A 21,573-nucleotide genomic window follows, 5' to 3' on the forward strand; every position below is an offset into this window, starting at 1 on the left:
TAGGTCTGGACTCCGGGGGCAACATCCCAGAATGGAAGGGGCCAGGAAAGAAAGACCCCAAGGCAAACACAAGTGCAACCACACTAGACCCTCAGGGGATCGCTTGCCTTTTCAACCAGTTTCTTCACTTTGAAACCCTTTTCTCCGTAAGAAGTTTCCACTTCACCTCATGGCAACACAAGCCCACCATTCTGAATTTGAGGAGGAGCTGGTATGTGGTTATAGACTGTTTTTTGTTTTCTAAAAGGGAAGGCAATTTCTTCCCAGCCTTCCGTGTCTCTTGACTTCATTGTCATGGTACCTAGTGACATGTGTTTCTGAGAAGCCCATGCAGGCAGGCTCACTTCCAGGACTGGCTGCACTTCGCAGGGGTTGAACCTACATACAACCAGGACCTCTTTGGAGCAGATTGGCAAGGGCTAGTTCTGAGGTCTGCATCTGGCTTTCGGCTTTGCACATATGCTTTGTCTGGTCTCCAAAGCTGGATGGCTGAAGCTTCTGGAATGCCCTGGGCTCTGCTGAATCAGATGTTTTTCAGCTTTCGGTGATTTACAAATTCCAACTTGCAGACTGTTCTCAGGCTGGCTATATTTTTTTGAGCTTTTTTTTCTCCAATAGCTTCAAAAATGAACTGTCCCCTAGACCCTGTTTCACCCAACAATGAAGTGTTCTTTGGATGTCTGGTTTGGCATGATGCCTGAGTTACCTATGCTCAGGGCTCAAAAACTGGGTGCTGCTCTGTTTATGGTACAATGAAATATGTTGTTGTAAGTACCTGAGAAAAGGTAGGTTCATGCAGCCCAGCCTCACTTCTGGGCTTGCCTAGTGCTCCAGGAAGGCTGATACGAGCTCTCCAGCCTCTAGAAGCAGAAGTTCCTGAAGCCTTGTGCTGCACAGGAAAGAGCATGTGGGGTCATTTGATGCATGTGTACACCATTTTTTTTCTTTTTTGTGTGCACAATTTTGAAGACCAGGTACCTGGTTTCAGGTATTCCAACAGGGACAAGAAAAACTTCCATCCCATTCCATTCTCAAGAACTTAAACTTGAATCATTCTACTAATTCCAACTCTGTAGATTGACTCTTTTAGAACTCGACATAAATATAAAACTAATGAAAGTGTTGCTCTTCACTTCATTATTTGTTTGGAGAATTCATTGTCTTGGGCCAGTGTCTTCCCTCTTGATTTTTTTTCAGCTCCTGCAATGAAAATACTATTTACACGAACTGGGGTGATGACAAGTTTGGACTTATAATCAACGAGTGTGGAGTTGCAGAAGAACCACTGCAGGTGGCTAACTGAGCAATCAACAGCTTGAGCTCTGAAGTGGGCCAGCTAGACCTCTTATTTAAATCCAGCTCCTTACATAATTGTTGGTGACTTGAGCAAGTCACTGACTGCCCCTTCATCTAATGAGGAGCATTAAAAGATGTCACATATAGAAAAGGTAGTCAGATTGCTACACTGATTAGTAATATCAGTAATTACTTTTTTTTTTCCTTTTTGCTGGGAGATCCTTATGGGAAGCAAAAACCGCAGCAGAAACATTGCTTAGTGTCCTAATGGAATCGTATGATTTATCTTTGGTTCTTTTTTTCTTTTTAAGCATTATTGATGCAAAGACTATCTTCCAAGTTAGGTTGGGCTTAGGGGATTGAGTTCTGGCCAGTGTGACATCCAGATCTCTAGAGACTCTAATTTGTGCTTTCTCACTCACTTACAGACCCAGGACTGAAGACCCTGAAAGGCCAAAGGATGCAGCAAGCTAAAATCCCTTGTCTACTTAAGATTGTGTGAAAGGAGGACAGCCCAGCCCATCATAGACTTAGTACAAGGAAAAAATGTTTATTACATTGTTGCCATTGACATGTCAAGGTTTACTTGTTACTTCAGCATCACATAGCCTATTCAGACCAACTCAAAACTAAACAAAAACTGACAGAGACATTGGGCCAAGGGGCCCAGCCTATCATGACTCAAGGGACATCTCCCTATCAGGAAGAATGTAATGGTCACAAAGTTGAAACAAAATTATTGCTTGATTTCTCACATATTTTCCTGTTGGGAAGAGGCTGTGGCACTTGTGTGGGAGATGCATACTGACACTAACACCTTAGTCTGTACCTTCCAGTCTGCATAGAGCATCCCTGCCATTCCATTTCCATGTCTCAAGCTTTGCATGCATCTGTAGATTAAAAACATCCTTTCCATTTCAATAAATTGGCAGTGGATATCTGCAGCGGAAACATCTTTTCATTTAAAATCTCACATCACAGCACGAGTCTCGTCTGGGGACCACCTGTTGAGGGAAGCTGCCATTTGTAATTAAGGGCACACGAAGTCATGATTCATCAGAGCCAGTTGGTGTCAGCATGTGGCCACACATGTTTCACACACACACCCCACTCTCTACATCATGGCTGTCCCATGCCGACGGGCCAGAATCAACCCTGCAAAGCTGTCTTGAAGATCCCAGAGTCTTTGCATGTACCATTCCCCATCTGAATGCTTACTTTTCCCATGACTCTTTTCTTTCGATCTATGACCAAAGACCATTTCCTCTGAGGCGCCTTCTCTGACTACTCCTACAGGAAGTAGCCCTCCACATTCCTCTCTCTGGACCCTATTGAGTTCTCTTATAACACATTACTGCTGTTTGTAACTTGGAGAGGTTTTGCATTTGCTTGTTGTTCATTCTAAAAAACCAAGAAACCTGTCCCTACCTTTAGAATTCCAGTATTTGAGTGCATCTGCACTGTTTAAGCCCTCCTCAGCTGAATTTTCTGATGATAGCTGATTTTACAGCAAAAATCTCCTTAACAAATATATCTCCTCTCTACAGTACTGCTACTACTACTATCTTCACTGAGATTGTCTATAAATTAAAAATCTTCTGTGTGCCAAGCACTGTTAGGTATTTTATTTCATGTACTGTTCACATTTGAGATTAATGTTATTATATACTTGAAGCTAAAAAAAAAAGTGTAACTAATGGGCAACTTTTTGTCTGTTCTGTATCCTTTTGGGTATCTGCACTCCCACACTCTGTTGTGATTCTAAAGCAATTGTCATTTAATTACACCACAAGGGTAGTCATATGGTCCAGACAGACCAATCAGAGCAGATCTCCACTTGCACTCTGATGGGACCAGATGGAACCATAAGATTCAAGCAAACCCAACCACTGTCCTTTATTATTGCCTACCTTCTAGGACAGGGCGACACAGCCTGAACTAGGATGGTACAATAGAAGGAACTCTTAACTCTCCTGCTGCCAGGACTTATCTTGCTGTATGCAGAGAGATTCTATCTAGGAAAGAAGCCCAAATTCAGTGAAAATAAGTGGATAAAAACAAAAAGAATATGCTCCCTTGGACCCCCGCCTCCAGCTGTACCTGGAATTCTCAGTTCTATGACACAGTGAATTTTTCTTATAACTTAAGATGCTGTGAAGGGATTTCTGCCACTTGTCACCAATTACAATTAAGAATGCAATGAACAGCATGTAGAAACACAATGTTATTTCTTCCAATTCTGCTCTTTTAAAGGGACCACAACCTATATTAGCTCCATCAAGAGTTGTTAACAGACCAATCGGATCTAGATGCAGAATTGTCTTTCCCGAGTGTCTACATCTTTCCACTTTGACCCTTCTGCAAATGACTTCCCATTTGTTAATGACAACAGGGACTTCAGCAAGAATTAAGAGCCTATGGGCCAAGTGAATTGCCAATGAATGTTCTCTTTTAATAGTCAATGGACATTGCCTTGTAAAGAGAGGACTATTTTTCTCATTCATATTGAGTTTTGTACTCGAGTAACATCATAGAAATTCTCTTATTCCTCCAGATAGTAATTAAGAAAGTCCTTACACAGTTGAAAGAAATCAAGTCCCAAAGAGCACTTGGACTCCGTAATGATCACCGAGTCCAAACCGGAATTGGGGTTCTTTGTTCTACACTCCACTTGAGAAGAACTAATGTACCTGGTAGACCTCAACATTAGCATATACTCCCAAACTTTATGACACCCAAGACCTGGTCTATTCATGCCAAGGGAGTACCATCAGATTAGGTTGCCAGACAAAATATAGAATGCACACTTAAATTTGAATGTCAGGCAATAAACATGATCCAAATATTGTAGGGGATAGACTTATGCTTAAAAAAATGACCCTTTATCTTGACTTAGAATTTAACTGAGCATCCTATAGTTTTATTTGCTAAACATGACAATGCTACTGGACACCAGTGGCTTCTCGGGAAGCTGAGATCTGAAGGTAGCAGTTGAACGCCAACCACTCTTAGCTACAATTAACCACCAAGAAGATGGATGTAGATATGTGGCTCAAGTGATGGAGTACTAGCCTTGAGTAAAAAAGCCAAGAGCAGTGCTCAGGCCTTGAGTTGCAAGCCTTAGGACTAGTGTGTGTACGCATAAACACACACACACACACACACACACACACACACACACGTGTACACACACCCATGACAATACCACAGCTAAGCTTCTTCCAGTAGATCATTTCCTTGCAGAAGCAGGCTTTTCTTGCTTGGATCTACTACTAGGTGCAGAATAGGACTCCAATATCTGATAATAAGGTAGGGTTTGATGTCATTTGATACTGAAAAGGAAGAAAGAGATGTACAAGGAGAAACAAAAGAGAAAGCACTTAGTATTCTGGGACCCACTGCCTCCAGCCATCTGTTCCAGTGCATTCCGAGCTGTGTCTCCTTGAGAATGCAGAATAAATGTGCTCTAGATGTTCATGGCATCTTGGGTAAGTTTCTATCACCTATACCCATCCCATCCCATATGTAACTAACGTAAATAACATATAAAGAAGCAAGGTCCCAGTTCAGTTTGGTTCACTGCAATTTATTTAATTTAAAAATAAAAATAGAAATAAACAAAAAAATCAGTTTCCAATAAAGAACAAACACTTTGGGTAGTTATCCAGCTTTTTCTCCCCCTTCCCCTGTTCTCAAACCAATCAAATGAGTGAAAACCAATTTTGACTGGAGCCATAAAGAATGTTGCACCAATTAAATTACACCAATATATTATTATACCTTTGAAATGCCTTTCAGACCAATAAATTAAAAAAAGACAAATTCAAATGAAAAAGTCAACTTTTTATTACCAAAAAAATAGAAATTAAATAAAAGTCACAACACGGATTTTTTTTTAAAAAAAAATGTGCAGTCAAGTTTCTCTCTTTTTTCTTTTTTTCTCCTAGGAATGATCCCATGCCAGTAAATTCCCTACAGAACATTTCCAGTTTGGCAACAAGCAGTCAGTCGATCATTCACATTTGTACTCAAGACAGCAGGCCTGGGCAAAACTCACTTGAATTTCACCCTGCAAAGCGCTCTGTTCAGCTGAGCAAGGAAGAGCGCCTGCTAACAGGGATGGAAATTCAGAGGGTACTTAAAACTTTTCATTTCGCCTGGGGTCTTGAAGCACTTCCTGAAAACTGATCTTGCCTTGAAATTTACCTGTTTTTAAAAAAAAAAAAAAAAGAAGAAGAAGAAGAAGGAGGAGGAGGAGGAGGGGGGAGGGGGGAAGAGGAGAAGGAAGAGGAGGAGGAAGAAGAGGAAGAATTATTCCACCCCTTTGGCAGGTATGTAAACTAAGAGCTGGAAGGGCCCCAGAGGCAAAAAAAAAAAAAAAAAAAAAAAGCCAGGACACCAGGTCCTCAAGTGTCTCTCACTTGTAATTCCATAGAAATTCATCAAGCATAAATTCTTTGGCTGGAGTTTGGCTGGTAGGGATAAGAAGACTTAAGAAGCAATGGAAACGTTGCTTTGAAGAGATTTCCCCTCTAGTCTAAGTTTTTCCTAGAGAGCACAGTTCACATCACATCTAGAAAGAGATGTCGGAACAGAGCAGGGTCTGGGTGACCAGCCTGTTCACCACTTCCGCCCTCGTGGATTACAAAGAAAAAAATCAGCTCTCTCCCACAGCCCCTCAGGTATCTGAGACCATCAGATGTCACCAGCAGGCAGGGTTCCGCTCAGAGTCCCCGCTTCTGGCTGGAGGATATTGTTTGCCACCATCTGTGGTAAGAGCATACTGATGTTGGCAGGGAAGGAGACGAGAGAAGAAGGATTTTTCCTGAATCCCATCGTTTTTGCTTAAAGATTAGAAGGATGGAAAACACAAACCAGATGTGATCACTTGGCAAATGGGGGGGAAAAATCACATCAACTAGTAGGTAGATGTTACACCTAAGCCATATTTGAAAGCTACTGATGAGGCCAGCAGCCATGCTTGGAGGCCTGCGGTGAAGCAGCAGAAGCAGTTCACAAAAGGCTGCATACAAAGAGGTAAGGAGATGGGAACTCAGAGGTTATGGGTTTCCCACCATGCACCCCACACCTCCAGTGAGTTATCTATAGACTTTTCTCCCTTTTAGTCTTTACTGGAGTTCAGGAAAGAGGTGAACTTGAATGAATAAACTAAGCAGCTTCCCACAATGCACTACTCAGCTCAGCCTGAAGGAAGGCCACCAGGGCTAGTGGGTAAGGAAGAAACAGAACTGTCTCCATAAGGAAGGGGCGATGTCATCCTAATTACTGTTCTCAGTGCTATAAGGTTCTCCAATGATATCCTGAGACCCATCTTCCAATCTTTCTAAGTAAGGAGCCACCTTGAGAAAAAGATTTTGATTTGCCTAAGCCCATTGTGGGAATATTCAAGCCTATTGTGGGAATATTCATCTCTTATCATTCAAGCCTATTGTGGGAATATTCATCTCTTATCATCTGGAAATTTATCAATTATATAAGTAGTTTAAGAGTCCTGTCACCCTTGTTTTCTGCCTCCTCCTGAGCCATCTAGATGACTCCTCAGGAAGCAGTCCTCTCCTGAGCTTGTTCCTGACCCACTCTCCTTGTTCAATACTTTGTTCCCTTAAACAGGTAGAACATGGCTTTCTCCCCCAAGCCCAGGATGTCAAAGTTTAAGACCACAATACAGAATACTTAGATTTGGGGAATGAAGTTCCTTCAACCTGACTTTCCTTTCCTCACTTAGCCACCTACACACCAACTCTAGATGCAAATTCGTCTACCACTGAGGATTTCACACTTCCTAGGCATGCTCTATTAGGGCCTGGGGGCTCAAAGCTGGGCCAGCTGCTTCCATGGAGACTGTGAGGTACTACATCCATTCAGGCAGGTGAGAAAATTCTAGTTCCTATGGAGATATTAAAGAAAAATGTCAAGTTGTCCTTTACAGGTGGGGCTCACCTTCCATCCAACTGTGAAAAACCACAAAGGGTCTTGTGCTCTAATCACAACTATTAGTTTCAGACTCTGATATATTGCCATCTTTTTTTTCCTGTCCATCTTCAAGAGGTTGTGCTAAAGAGCAAGGCAGACATCAGGAAAGAGGAAGCAGACATCAAGGAATCAAAAAATTGTCATGTCCCTAATAGAGCTAAAAGCACACGTTCTATCTCTCTCTCTCTTTCTCTCTCTTCCTCTGTGTGTCTCTCTCTCTGTCTCTCCCTGACTCTCTGTCTCACTAAGGCCCTGTTTCCCATTTAAAGTTGAGTAGCAAATGAACAAATGGCATGAAAGAGTTAATACAGATCCCATAGCATAAAATGCTTTGACCTGATTCCCAGGGCTTAGACATATCAAAAATGACAACTACATAGCATGATTGCTACTTTCCCACTTCCTGTTCCCACAGCAGCCATTACTATCAGTCACAGCACTCTTGGATGTGCTTGGGCCACTCAGATCAGCACATCCTGTAGACATCAACAATTGATCACTGATTCAAGCTCAGATTGATGAAATCTTGCCAACCCATGCAATCAGACCAAGCTTGCTTATGTGAGAACAAAAAAGAACAAGCAAGCTCTTTGGGTTCATCCACAGTGGATGGCCCCAGTCTCTCTTATTCCACCTCCAAAAGCATTTAAAAATGCTTCTGGGGAATGTGATCTTCCCTCTCCGTCCCCCTTCCACTAAGTGCTAGCCAATACCATCTTCCCTTCCTGGGACAGCTGGTCCTCCACAAGGTGTCATATGCAAATGCCAATTAGGATGCTTATTCAGACTGGCAGTTGGCAGAATTGGCAGAGAGCTGCTTCTCCCTTTGAGGCGCTGGCTCAAGATTGCAAACCTGGCCAAGCCAGACGGCGCCAGTCCTTTTTCAGTCTGTGGTTGTGGCCAGCAAAGAGGTAACTAACCAGCCTGTTAGTACAAGTCCTGCTCCTTATCCTCCCTTGCACCCACCCGCCCTGATCCTGGGTGCCCTGGAGGGCTCAGTTGAGCTTGCTACAGATCTCCAGCGCTTTCTTGTACACCTGAGTCACATCATCCATGTCCGTGAGGAGGGAGAAGCTACTGTCTGCCAGCCGGTTCCGATACCGTTTCAGGTACTGGGGTCTGGGCCGATTGTGGAGTGCCTCAAAGTCCTGGAGCTGGAGAAAGTTTTCAGCAGAGACACAGCTGCGGATGCGCTGGCAGACGCGACGATTCTCCTGCATATCCAACAAATCGAAGGAATCGCTGGACAGGACACTGTCGTCGCTGATGACGCTGGAAGGGCGGCTGTAGCTCCTAGATAGGCCCTCGGTGGGGACCCCAGATGTTGACAAAGATTCCAGTGTGGGCATTTCGGGACTAGCGAGGACCAGGTCTGCGGTGGCTGCTGAGTATTTGCTGCTGTGTTTCAAGATGCCCTTCCTACGGCAGGACAGGCTGTGGGAAGTCACCCTGGCTGGGTCTGGGAGGCTGGGGGAAGGGAGACCACTCTCCATCCCGTCATTACCATCCAGCAGCTCTGAGGATTCACTGCGTTCTGGTGATGAATAGTAACCTGATTCTCTCTGCTGGGTTTTTTTCAAGATTCCTTTCTTGGGCATAGTGGCTGACTGCTTGGGGCTGAGCTTCCCCTGCATATCTGCCTCAGGAGAGGTAGGCAGGGGCACACCAGTCCTGCACAAGTCCTGCTCCATCTTAAAAGGAGACGGTAAGGCAGGACCTACCACTCCTTCAATGAAGCCCGTGCTATGTGACCGGTGTTCACTGTTGCTTCGCTTCTTCAGGATGCCCTTGGGCCTCTTGGAGTTCAACTTGGATGGGCTTTCCGGTACCGAGTCCTGGACAGACTGGGCAAAGTCATTCTCCTTCTTGGATTTCTTCAGCGATCGCTGCCGCTCCAGCATGACCTCCGACGCTCCAGGTTTGGTCAGGCCCTTCATTTTGGCTTCAGCCTCAGCCTGCAGCCCAGTGGAACGGTGGTGCCAGTCGATGATCCGTGCCAGAAGCGGGGACTCCGAGTCACAAAGGGCATCGCAGTCGCAGACACTGCTCTTGTAGCCCCAGTTCACCCACCAGTGGTTCGCGATGTCCTCAATGGTAGCTCGGCGATCGGGGTTCACCATCAGCATCCACCGAATGAGTCCTCGAGCATCTAGAGGATGAGAGACAGAAAGATTGGGAAAGATGCATGGGATCTTTTGGCTTTAGGGTAGAAATGCATCTCCAGAAGCAGTTAATAGACAACTCACTTCAGGAAAAAGCCATGGGGAGGCCTGGGCCTGTCTCACTATGGAGCAAGAAGCCAGAGCCCTTTCTTCATACTGGATATCAAAAGCATGATCAAGCTGAGATCTGAGGGTTGCAGTTCAAAGCCAGCCTGGGCAGGAAAGTCCATGAGACTCTTATCTCCAATAAACCACCAGAAAACCGCAAGTGGTGCTGTGGCTCAAGTGGTAGAGCAGTCACCTTGAGCTGAAGAGCTAAGGGACAGCGCCCAGGCCCAGAGTTCAACCCCATGACCACCACCACCACCAACAACAAAAAGCACGACCAAGACCCATACCCACAAGCCAGGAAACTAGCACATCCTGCTTTTCCATGACAGAAAAAAAAATGTGCTATAACTACCCACCTTTCCACCACCCCAGGCCTTCCAAAAGCACAGAAGGCCAGGTTTAATTAGGAAAGAATTCAGGCTTGACCTCGCTATTCCTTTAGTGAATATCACTTTATCGACACAGAAAGCAGGTGGCTGAGCACTGTGGCTCCTATAAACACTCAGTGCTTCCAATCCCTGGAAAAGGTCCTGGAGGCAAGGGCAGAGAGGAGTTCAAGGGTGTCAGGTGTGGTGCTCACCGACACACCTGAGCAAGTAGAGCAGCTGTCCCCAAAGGTAGCCTCACTCCAAGGTCTTGGCCATGTTCTGAGAGCCACACCCAATGAGCTCACCTCTTTTTTTTTTTTTTTTTATCTGACTTATTTTTTTTTTTTTGCTTATGTGGTGCTGAGGAATCGAACCCAGGGCCTCATGCATGCAAGGCAAGCGCTCTACCACTGAGCCACCTTCCCAGCCGAGCTCACCTCTTTTCCTTGGTATTCACTGAGATGTCAAATGAGAGAGTTAACCTGTATCTGCTATCTACTCTTCTATCCGCAGCCTGTCTCAAAAACATTCTCCTTGTACATCTCTTTGGCCAGAGAGTTTGATGATCAAGGATGCTCCTGGCCAACAAGCTGAGTGTTAGGTCAAACTATGTTCCTCTAGTTGGGGTTGGATTATATCTTGGGAAGCTGCCACTCCCCTCCCCCCACCCCCACCCCTCCCCGGCCACCTAAGAAGGCTGCTGAGCAGCTGGCAAAGGTTTGGCAATGGGGACCAGAGAGCTGCACCCCTGAAAAGCAATGGGATGGTCTTCAGTCATTCGGTAAGCATTTCCTGAACTCCCACAATGTGCCAGGATTTCTATCAGCACCAGTTAGGAGGAGGGGAGGAGGAGGAGGAAAGCAAATGAGACCACCAAAGAAGTTATTTCAAAAATTTCCCAAAAGAACAGCTTAGCTTATTGAGAAACAAATATATATCTACAGCTAGATATAGGATATATGTACTTCTTTCCTCCCCTTTCTCTCTGGAATTCACTCTGTCTCAGTATGTTTCTAAACATATACAGATATATGGATATACAAACATACACACATATGTGTATAGATGTGCAAATGTGTGTGCATGTGTCATATATACTACCTTATATATATATGTGTTTATAAATTCATAGGCAAGTCAGTCCTCATTATCCATGGATGCTGTATTTACCAATTCTCCTATGAAGCAAAAGTTATTTGTAATCCCCAAATCGCCACTCCCAGCTCTTGTAGGCATTTTTGCACATTCACCTAGCAGTGAAATGTTTAATGGCCCCAAAACCTATGTGTGCTAGCAGGTGGTTTCAGCTCTCAGCCAGTACAAGAGCATGCTTTTCTTAGACTACTTAGGAGAGCAAGCGTATTTTACATCTGGGGACTTTCTGCTGTGATTCCTCTGCTTAGAATGGTCCAAAGCAGAGTGCAGAAGTGCTGCTTAACACTCCTAAGTCCAAAAAGACCTTGATGTGCTTTATAGAGAAAGGATGTGTTAGACAAACTTCAGGCCTGCTACTGATCACCGACCTCAAAGTTAAATTGTCAATAACTTATTTCTTTTCCATTTTTTTTGCCAGTCCTGAGGCTTGAACTCAGGACCTGGAGGCTGTCCCTGAGCTTCTTTTGCCCAAGGCTATGGCTCTACCACTTAAGCCATAGTGCCACGTCTGGCTTTTTCTGAGTACTTTATTGGAGATCAGAGTCTCACAGACTTTCCTGCCCTGGCTGGCTTTGAACCTCGATCCTCAGATCGCAGCCTCCTGAGTAGCTAGGATCATAGGCGTGAGCTACCAGTGCCCCGCTAATAACATATATTTCACAAGGTATGTTTAAGTATAAATACACAAACATTGTTGAGTGTTGATTAATAGACAAAAATACTATGACAAGAATTCACCTGCTTCTCCCTCCCTCCCTGCTTCTCCCCCTAGAAAAAAAATGGATCTGTATCCACTAACTCTCAGTGCTTGAAGCAACTTCATAAAGCATAACTATAGCAAGCAATGAGAGTCCGCTGTATGTGTGTGTCTCAGTCAGTATGCACACATCTCTGTTGTAGATAAGTGAAATCCTGGGTTAAGTACACCGCCGATAGTCATCTGTACACATTCACACCGTGTATGCATCACGCTGAAGAGACCGAGCTTGGTAGCTTTAACCACCAGAACACACCAGAGGCAACAGTACCCAGCTTCCAAGCACAGTGAATGAGAACATCTACCAGCTTCTTTCCTTCTTAAGAATCTTGAGCTGATATGTAAGCAAGCCAGGTTCCATCCTGGAAAAGAGGCCATAGGATAGGAGGGCCTCAAAGAGGCAGAGTCCACATGGAAGGGTGCTGAGGCAGGCAAAACTCAGCCCCAGCTGCAGTGCCCCCTGCTGGCTACAAATAGAAAGACACTCCCCCACCCCCCAAGCAAGGCCAAGACTCTGCTCAACCTAGAGGATGGAGAGAGATGATTACATGGTGGTTGTTTAAACCACTGAGTTGGTTTTGGGGTCAGAAGGATCAGATCCCAGGAATCTGACTCTAGGCCGAGGCAAAGAGGTGAAAAGGACAGAACACTACCCTCGCTTGGCACATCAGTATAGGCAAATGTGGGTCATCTGTCTACATGGAGAAACTCAAGCCAGTAAGACTAAGTTGCCCAGATGTATACAGCACAGATGTATACAAGCCCCCCAGGCTGCCATGTAGAATATTTGCTTTTGAAATTTCCACCTAGGACAGTTCAGCTAAAGCAGTCTCACAAGCGGCTTTGTCTAGGAGGACTTTTCTGGAAAGATGGATGAGGTAAAGCAGAAGACTCCTTAAAGACATATGTAGAAACATATGAAGGAGAGTGTGTGGGCTCCCTCCCCATTCCCCAGCCCTCTGAGGACACGTACCTGAGGGTTGCGTGGGCTCCCGGTATTCTCCACTGCTGATCTGGCGGATGAGGTTTTTGTGATCGAAACCATCAAAGGGCATCGTTCCGTACACGAGAGTGTAAAGCAACACGCCCAGAGCCCAGCTGTCCACCTGGAGCAGGGAGATGGGAGACATAGGAGCTGAGAAACCGACTCCTGACATATCCTTCAAACTGTCAGCATCACAGGCTGTGAGCAGCCACCCCATTGCCTCCTAGGAACTGAATGAGACACCTGGCAGACAGGGTAGACAGCCAGACAACTGACACAGCCATCAATGCAGCAGATCCTGCCTACATAAGAATTGTCTGCAGTAGATTATCTCCTTTGGTCCTCGCTATAATTCTTTAAAGCAGGGTGGGCCTGGAATGTTTTCAGCTCCTTTTAATAGATTAGAATACTGAGGCATAAGACCACAAATTGGCTTTTCCAGTGGCTCTCTCCCAGTGATGGAGGCAAAATTAGAACGGAGGACTCTTTATTCCCAATTCAAGATTCAAATGCACCATGGGCTGCAAACTCAAATTGCACAGGAGCCAGGCAGATGGAAAGAAATAAGAAAAAAGAAGAGACATAATATGGAAGTTTAGGGACAGAAACTAACTGTAGCGTATATTCATCCATCCTGGGCAGGCAGCTAAATTTGGCTAATTGCTACTGTGAAGAAATGCAGGACCGGTACTGTGGGATCCTTCAGTTTTTACAGAAAAATCAAAACCCAGACTTTTCTATGAAGTCTCTCAGTTATTAAGTACTTGTTTGATTTTCTTACAAATACAAGTGTGGCCAAATAAACCATGCTTGCTTGGCTAGATCATAGATTACCAACTTTGTGCCTCAGACACAGAGCATGAGAAACCAAAGCAGCACTCAGGAGCTATGATAAATTTACAATGTCAAGTTCTAACCATTATATCCACTGATTCTGGTGCTTCCCTCCTCTGATGCAAGTTCTTGGCACCCTTCACCCCACACCCAGCTTTGCCCCCGAGCACTCTCAAACACATAAATATTTGTAAGAAAACATTTCCACCCACTGGGCAGCTGCTATTTAAAGGACACAGAGTGAATTTCTCTGTAAAGAGAACCACCTTCCTAATGGAGAGTGACCCCCCAACACCTCGCCCATTTGCAAAATAATATTTTCATATCTAAGTATCTGGATGCTTTAGACATGAAATACTTTTCTCATGAAAGAAAGATGTAATTAAAATGTATCTCTGGCAGGACACCGTTGGCTCATGCCTATAATCTTAGCTACTCAGGAGGCTGAGATGTGAGGATCATGGTGCAAAGCCAGCCAGGGCAAAAAACCCATGAGACTCATCTGCAATTACCACTCAAAAACCAAAAGTGGTGCTGTGGCTCAAGCGGTAAGAGACAGTGCTAGCCTCAAAGACAGCGACAAGGCCCTGAGGTCAAGCCCCATATCTGACAAAAAAAAGTATCTCTGTGTTAAATATATGTGCTGTCAAAAATACATGTAAAAGAGACGCTCACTGAAGAGTCAAGGGTTTTCATCTTTGCTTGTTCTATTTACTGGGATATAATAGGAAAAATTAAATGTTTCAATCCAAAAACACTGTTAAATATATTTATATAAAAGACATTATGGCTGGGCAATGGTGGCTCACACCTATAATCCTAGCTACTCAGGAAGCTAAGACCTGAAGAATACAGTTCAAAGCCAGCCCACATAGGAGAAAGTCCCTAAGACTATGGCTCAAGTGGTGCAATACTATCCTTGAGCAAGAACGCTCAGGGACAGCATCCAGGCCCTGTGTTCAACCTCAAAGACTGGCCACAATAAATAAATAAAATTATGTGATCATCATAAATCACATTTTAAGTAATATGACAATATAATGAAATAACAATATAATTTTAAGTTAACAAAGAGCAGAAGTACATGTTTTGTGTGTCACAGGAAGAAGACCTTGCCTTTTAGTAAGGTGGCCTCAGTTATTTTTAGGTGATCTCAATTATTTTTGAGATCTCACTTATTTCTGAAATCAGCTTGGAAAAGTCTAAAAGAAGAGTCAGATATATAGATATAGACATAGATATATAGACTTAGATGTATTATGATATATCTTAGGTGGTCTCTACTGGGTGAAGAGTTACAGATAACGTTATTTTCTCCCTTAGGATTTTCCAAATATTTTTGCTTTTATAGCTGATATTATGATTTCAATCAAATCATAAGCTTTCTTTGCTTGCTTCTTTTGTTTGGTTTTGCTTATCTGCTGCTCCCTCTTCCTCCCTTCCCCTCCACCACCTTCTCCTCATCCTTCTCCCCCGCCCCATGTGGTGTACACCAGGCAGACTTCTTACCTCTGGCCCTCGGTAGGGCCTCCCATTGACGATTTCAGGGGATGCATAGAGTGGGCTCCCACAAAATGTTTGCAAGAACTTGTCCTTCTGGTACAGGTTGGAAAGCCCAAAGTCCGCAATCTACAAAGAGAAGAGAAACACAAGATTCGTTAGTGTCAGCAATAGATCAATTCATCCCCTCACAGAGCTGATGGGAAACCTGGATGGCCATCTTCTCGACTATCCTTAGTCTTCATCACAGGAGCAATTGACAGAACTGGGATGGGCTGTGTCTCCCGCTGCAGTCCATCGGACCCATCTCCAGTTCTGCCCTATCTGTGGACTGCAGGCTCTGTTACTCAAAAACCACTCTTCCTATGGACTCTAGTCTACACTTAAACTGACAAATCATTTCTACAAATTCACCAACTTAGCCAGGCCCTCGCGGCTCACTCTTATATTCCTAACAACTCAAATGCTGAGACCTGAGAATCACAGCCAAGGCAGACCAATCCATGAAATTCTTATCTACAATTAACCAACAAAAAATCAGGACTGGAGGCATGCTTACATGGTAGAATGCTAGCCATGAGCAAAAAAAAAAAAAAAAAAAGCCCAGAAAGAATGCAAGGCTTTGACTTCAAGTTCCATTACTGGAACACCATAGACACACACACACACATACACACACACACTCATACAGACACAATCACCTACATGATAGTCTAAGGAACACAGAGGGTACAGAAGTCTTTATTGTAGAAAATGTGTCCCAAGACCCCCAATAATTGTGTTGCCTACAGTTTTGGAGTGCAGTAGTGATGTTAAAGATGAACTTAAGCTGGGTACTGGTGGCTCATACCTGTAATCCTAGCTACTCAGGAGGCTGAGATCTGAGGATCCTGCTTCGAAGCCTGCTCAGGCAAGAACGTCTGTGAGACTCTTAGCTTCATCTCCAATTAACTACCAAAAAACTGGGAGTGAAGCTGTGGCTCAAAATGATAGAATGCTAGCCTGAAGCAAAATTGCCCAGGGACACAGGCCCCGCATTCTAGCCCATGACTGACAAAAAAAAATAAAATAAAAATTAACTTATTTGGTCCTATTTGAGATAGAAACTATGCCTGTGTTTTTTCTATAGTTAAAAAAAAAAGACATCCAGTAAATGCCTGAAACTTCAGACAGTACTGTATCCTATGCATCCTATGGTTTTTAATTTTTTTCTTTTTCTTATACATCCCATTTTTCATACATACATTCCTGATAAAGTTTAACTTATAAATCAAGTACTGTAAGAGACAGGATCTAAGCCCTAAAAAAAAAAAATTAACGACAGACTCTAATAAAGTTAGCTGTTAATATCACGAGTCTTGCACTTTGGTGCTGTGATTAAGCAAAATAAGGGCCATGTGACCAAATGCACTATGATATCAGGACAGTCAATCAGATAAATGAGACAACTAGTCACAGAACGGGGGGGGGGGAGATAGAGGGGTAGCACAGACAATGGAGACACAATGCACATGAGGATGATGCACTTTCCAGGTAAGATGGAGTTGGAAGTTTACTTCAGAATGGCAGCAATTTAACATTTATGAATTGTTTATTTTCCATGTAATACTTTCAGACTGTAGCCCACTAAAATCATGGCAAGTAACATCTCAAATGTGGGAGACTACACATAACTATTCATTTAACATTTGTCCCACTTATGGCCTATTCAAAAATCACACCACACCCACCATGTTGTCTATATCACGAAATGGGAAATCCTGACTTTCTGCACTGACACCACCACCTTTGTACCTGCTTCACTCTGATCAGAACTACCTTTAACCCCGGTAGGACACCAGGTGAGATACATAGGGGCACTGGATTTTGAGGCACCCTATTTCCCTGTACACTACCCCTCTGGGTGACTCTGTAATTCTGGGCCTCAGTGTATCCACCTGCAAATGGGAATCATGATCCCTACCCTGTTCTAGCTCAGGAGATGATTGTGAAATAATAATAATCAAGTTGAGACCATAAATGAAAACATGTTTCAAAACTTGTACACTTCATACCAATGTTTCACCTAACCTTGCTTCTGTTCTATTCCATACTCTTTGGCATCAATCTCCTCTTTGGTTGCTTCAAGTATTTTATTTATTTCCTTGTATGTGTGGATGTACCTAGTATATGACACATATAAGTACAGACACATTTGTACACCCTACATATGCATGAATACTGATGCATATATATTCACCTTCCCTACCAGATTCTAAGTCCTGAGGCAATTGGTAGATTCTACACCTTCCCCGCCCCCATTTCTGTATCATCCCTTGCTAAGCATCAGCCCACCAACAAATATTTATCACAACAGCATTATCTATCCTAAAAAGCCCAAGATACCAATAGATAATGCAAAAAAATGGCAGTGGACTATAAACTTTTTATAATTACCACCTATTCAACAAATTTCAATGATCAGACACAGTTGCATGCTCTAATCTCATCCTATCAAAGACATTGTGGATATGACTGTGTGAATAAGCTTCTCACCAATCACTTTACATCTAAAAGTGCTCAAAAACAGTCTATTTCACATTATGGATACTTTTAAGAATGCATTGCACTGATGAGGAAACAAAGGAGGGAGGGAGACAGGGCTACTCCTGCTAAGTCTTGTAAATAGTAAGCCGTGATGGAGCTATAAGCCACAGAGCCCTTGGATGAATGATCTGGGTATTTCACTTCTGTGAAGCCACGCCCCCCCAAGCCCCACCCTCCTGTGGATTCTCAGTTCCCCAACCTGATTTCCATTTGCAGCTTATAAATAGGCTGGGTGGTTCACAAGCCACAAACACAGCAAACAGCCCAGCCTGAATACCACCAGAGCCTCTGTTTTGAATGAAGCCCCTAGAAGCAGCCGATTTGGTCACAGTTATCCTTGAATGAAGAGAATGTCATTGGAAGCAGCTGGTGTATAGCCACGCTCAGAAAAGCACATTCTCAGAGCTCAGATTGCACTTAATTGCCCTGAATTCCACTTGCTTATCAGGCGCCTTCCCCTCCCCACCCCAGCCCCGGCCCCCCAACATACACACAGGCTTTCAGGAAGTTGGTTGGAAGCTTTATGAAGTGTGTTCTGTCAATCAGAAGAGGAATAGTATGGCTGCAGCTCTGAGGATCAAGTCCCGAGGCTGGTACAGCTAAAGCAGACTCAGCCACAGCTCAGGGAAATCCACTCCCAGCAGTGTGTACATTGTGATGTCTGGGACACACTGGTGCTTCCTTCACACATGTGTGTGAGAGTCCCCGCTGTGTACACACACACCACCAGAGCTGGGCACCCTGGCTATGTGGAGCAGCCGTTGTGGAGAAGTGTGTTTATGTTATGACCCCCTCCCATCCGCCCAGACCGATGTTTATCAGCCTCTCCCCGTAAAGCTGTCATTGCCGCGGACCCAAGATTAATAGAAACCTAGATTAGCCCATGTTCTTGGCACTTGAATGGAAAAGCAATATTAATCAAGACACTCATAGACAGAGACAGAGAGACAGAGAGAGAGAGAGAGAGAGAGAGAGAGAGAGAAACCCGGGCAGCGGGTGGGGGGTTCTCAAATCCTAAGCCTTTCAAACCTGGGCTTTAGTTGTTAGGATTTAATGCCACAGGGAGCTTATGTGTAACTGTTGGCCCTTTATAGGCCTCAGTTTTCTATGAGGGTTGGTAGGAAGAGTCTCTACCCCTATAGTGTTTAATGATAAAACAATACAACAGAAATAAGGATGCTTCCAATAATAGACACCCAATTGGAACTAAATCAATGTTTGCCTGCCACCTTTTTAATTCAGATAGCTTATTTCCTGATAGCTGAGACAGAGTTGGTCTGAACAGTGAAGAAATGGAGAAGGCTTAGGTGCCCGTGAAGGAATTGCATGGCTTTGAATCACAAAAGGAAGAAATCATTTCTTTGTGAAATGTTGTTCCAGTCCTTCCAATTAAAGCCAGGAGAAAGCCTTGTTGGGAAGGGGCAGGGGGAGGGGAAATGGGGAGGGGAAGGGAGGGACTTTAGTATCTTTAGTAGCTCTCCATTAAACCAGAACGCTGAAATTCCACTTGGTTCTACTTGGTTTCTATTATGTTTATTTTTGAGATTATGTTGTGCTCACCACACTGGTTTTCAATTATAGGCAAGGGCTTCTTTTCCTTATAATTGTTACTTTAGAAAAAAAAATGACTTGAAGTAAATTAAAAATCTTAAGCCAGCCTAGGAAAAGGGAAAAAAAATAATGATAATAATAATCCAGGAAGAATGAAAGCCAAACTGAAATTTGGGAGGTATTCAATTCAAACAGAATAAGACAAAAATAATCATATGTCAGAATTATTTTCCACATGAAAGAACCTCAAATAATGGTAATCCCACCCTTTACTCTGGAAATGAAGCAGCTGAGGGGTCTGGGCATGAGAAGCTTTGCTAAAGGTCAGGAAGATGAGATGCAAGCCACAGGCCAGTGGGTCTTGCCTAGCTGTCCAGTTTCTCAGCAACAGAACATCAGCTATACACCAAGGTCATTGTTTTCCAGCAAAGAGGCCACTAGGCTTTGCTTTCAGAGCAGCACTTTGCTGCCACACCAGTAAGCTTTAAAGAAAGGTGCCTCACTTCTATTGTTGCTGGTGCTAAGTTGTTCCCTGGTCCCGTGTTTGTTCAGAGACATTTGTTCTGTCTCTGCCCTGCACTGGACTGGGCAGCAGTTCAGCCTCTACTCTTGCTTAGGGATGGAGATGGTGGGGCTCATTCCTTAATGGGGGGGGGGGAGGGAGGGGAGAGGGGAGCGGGAACTTCTGTTACTATCAGTCCTCTATAGGTATGTGCCCTGCTAAGTAGAAATCAGAATTCAAAAGATAAATTAGGAAGTAATCCACCTGTCAAAAGGATTAACCCTATCCTAACAGGGATGAACCTGGAAGGTAGTGTGCTAAGTGAACAAATCCAGGCCCACTGTCTGCTTCTATTTATGTGCAGCCCCTAAGGTAGACAAATTCATAGAGACAGAAAGCAGAGCGGTGATTGCTAGGGGCTGGGGGAGGGGGAAAGCACAGAGCTTAATGGAAGTGGGATTCGGGGGTACGGGAGAGTGGGTTGAACCTCTTCTGTGATGGTTGCAGAGTGAGAACATGTCTAATGCTCCTGTGCTGTGTGCACCAATGCAGTCCACTGGATGTTACATTACACATATTAAAATATGTGTAATCATAAAAAAAAAAAAAACCCAACAGATTAAGCCTAGATCCTGTGAGCAATGAGCTCACCTAGGGGGAAAGGAAGCATCAGCTTGTTGATACTAACACTAAAGGAGGAAGCTGATAAGAATCAACAGTAGTCTGGCACTCACAGGCAGTGTCTAAAAGGAAGTGTGGTGCACTTGACCCATCCAAGTTGGCCTTGTTTATTATGGATCTCCCGGGTAGGACCCACCAAGCCACTCTGTTTCTCCAACTGCAAAATGGGACTCATGGCAGGACTCAGTTCAAGGGTAGAAAAGCCCAGAGAATAGACAGGTAAAACCCATGAAATGGTCTTGGTAAAGAGAACTATAAATCACGGCCATCATGATCATCATGGTGGGTGGCTTAACTTTTTAACTGTTTGCCAAACACAGCAAACTCAGAACTGAAGGCACTGCTGCTGTAGGAAACAAGCATGGCCAGTGGCGAGGCTGTACTATAGGATGGGGAAAAGAAGGCACTGTAGGGCTTAAGTACTTGAGTTTTAAATCCCAACCTCCTCTTTTCACAGCTCAAGACATATCAGTTCCATCCTGTCCCAGGACCAGCAGCAGCAACACCACTTGGGAGCATCTTGGAAACTTGGGTCCCTTACTCTATGCCCAGTTCATAATCTACATCTTGACAAAAAGGCCTAAGGGCTCATTTAAGACATTAGCCTTGTGTTTCTTCATCTTCAAATGGAGCTGATGATGCTCAAGGAGTCTGGCTGGGCTGGTATAAAACCAGGCAAACTGATACATGCAAAACACTCACACAAGACCCAACACGGAGGAGGCTTTCCATTAGTGTCAGCTATTACGCTTAAACCTGTTTTGGCAGTGAAGCTTTACAATAAGAAAGGTCATTGCTTTCAGGCAGGGAGGGGGTCACCCAAGAAATGGGCTTTCTGTGACTCAAGGAAGACAGCCCATCCCAACCAGGAAAACACGCTTCACGGCTCTTTTCTGGCCTCAGAGTTGATCACTGTTGGCTTTATCCGTGACAGCCCCATGCCTGGGCAGTGACGGGGAAAGAAACACACACACACACACACAGGGAGTGGAATGATGGGTAGAAGGGACATGGCTTTCCTCAAGAGACCAAGAAAGAGCAATCCACAGCAATCTGGGGAAGCTCTTAATGGAGGGCGCATCCAGGGGCAG

The 21,573-nt window shown here is 44.1% G+C and overlaps 1 protein-coding gene across 2 annotated transcripts in view; it reads right to left on the minus strand.

The window, feature by feature from the left end:
* Positions 1–4,861: 4,861 nt before the first annotated feature.
* Positions 4,862–21,573, minus strand: part of Nuak1 (NUAK family kinase 1) — a 71,923-nt gene continuing 55,211 nt past the window's right edge. For both annotated transcript variants that reach the window (XM_070014444.1, XM_070014445.1), the window contains exons 5-7: positions 15,172–15,291; positions 12,817–12,949; positions 4,862–9,439 (exon numbers count right to left, since the gene is read on the minus strand). In XM_070014444.1, coding sequence (XP_069870545.1) covers positions 8,286–9,439; positions 12,817–12,949; positions 15,172–15,291 — 1,407 coding nt within the window. In that variant the 3' untranslated portion in view covers positions 4,862–8,285. The remainder of the gene's footprint in view (positions 9,440–12,816; positions 12,950–15,171; positions 15,292–21,573) is intronic.

The sequence above is a fragment of the Dipodomys merriami genome, unplaced genomic scaffold (assembly GCF_024711535.1).
Source record: "Dipodomys merriami isolate MVZ:Mamm:240054 unplaced genomic scaffold, mDipMer1.0.p SCAF_97, whole genome shotgun sequence".
NCBI classification, from domain to species: domain Eukaryota; kingdom Metazoa; phylum Chordata; class Mammalia; order Rodentia; family Heteromyidae; genus Dipodomys; species Dipodomys merriami.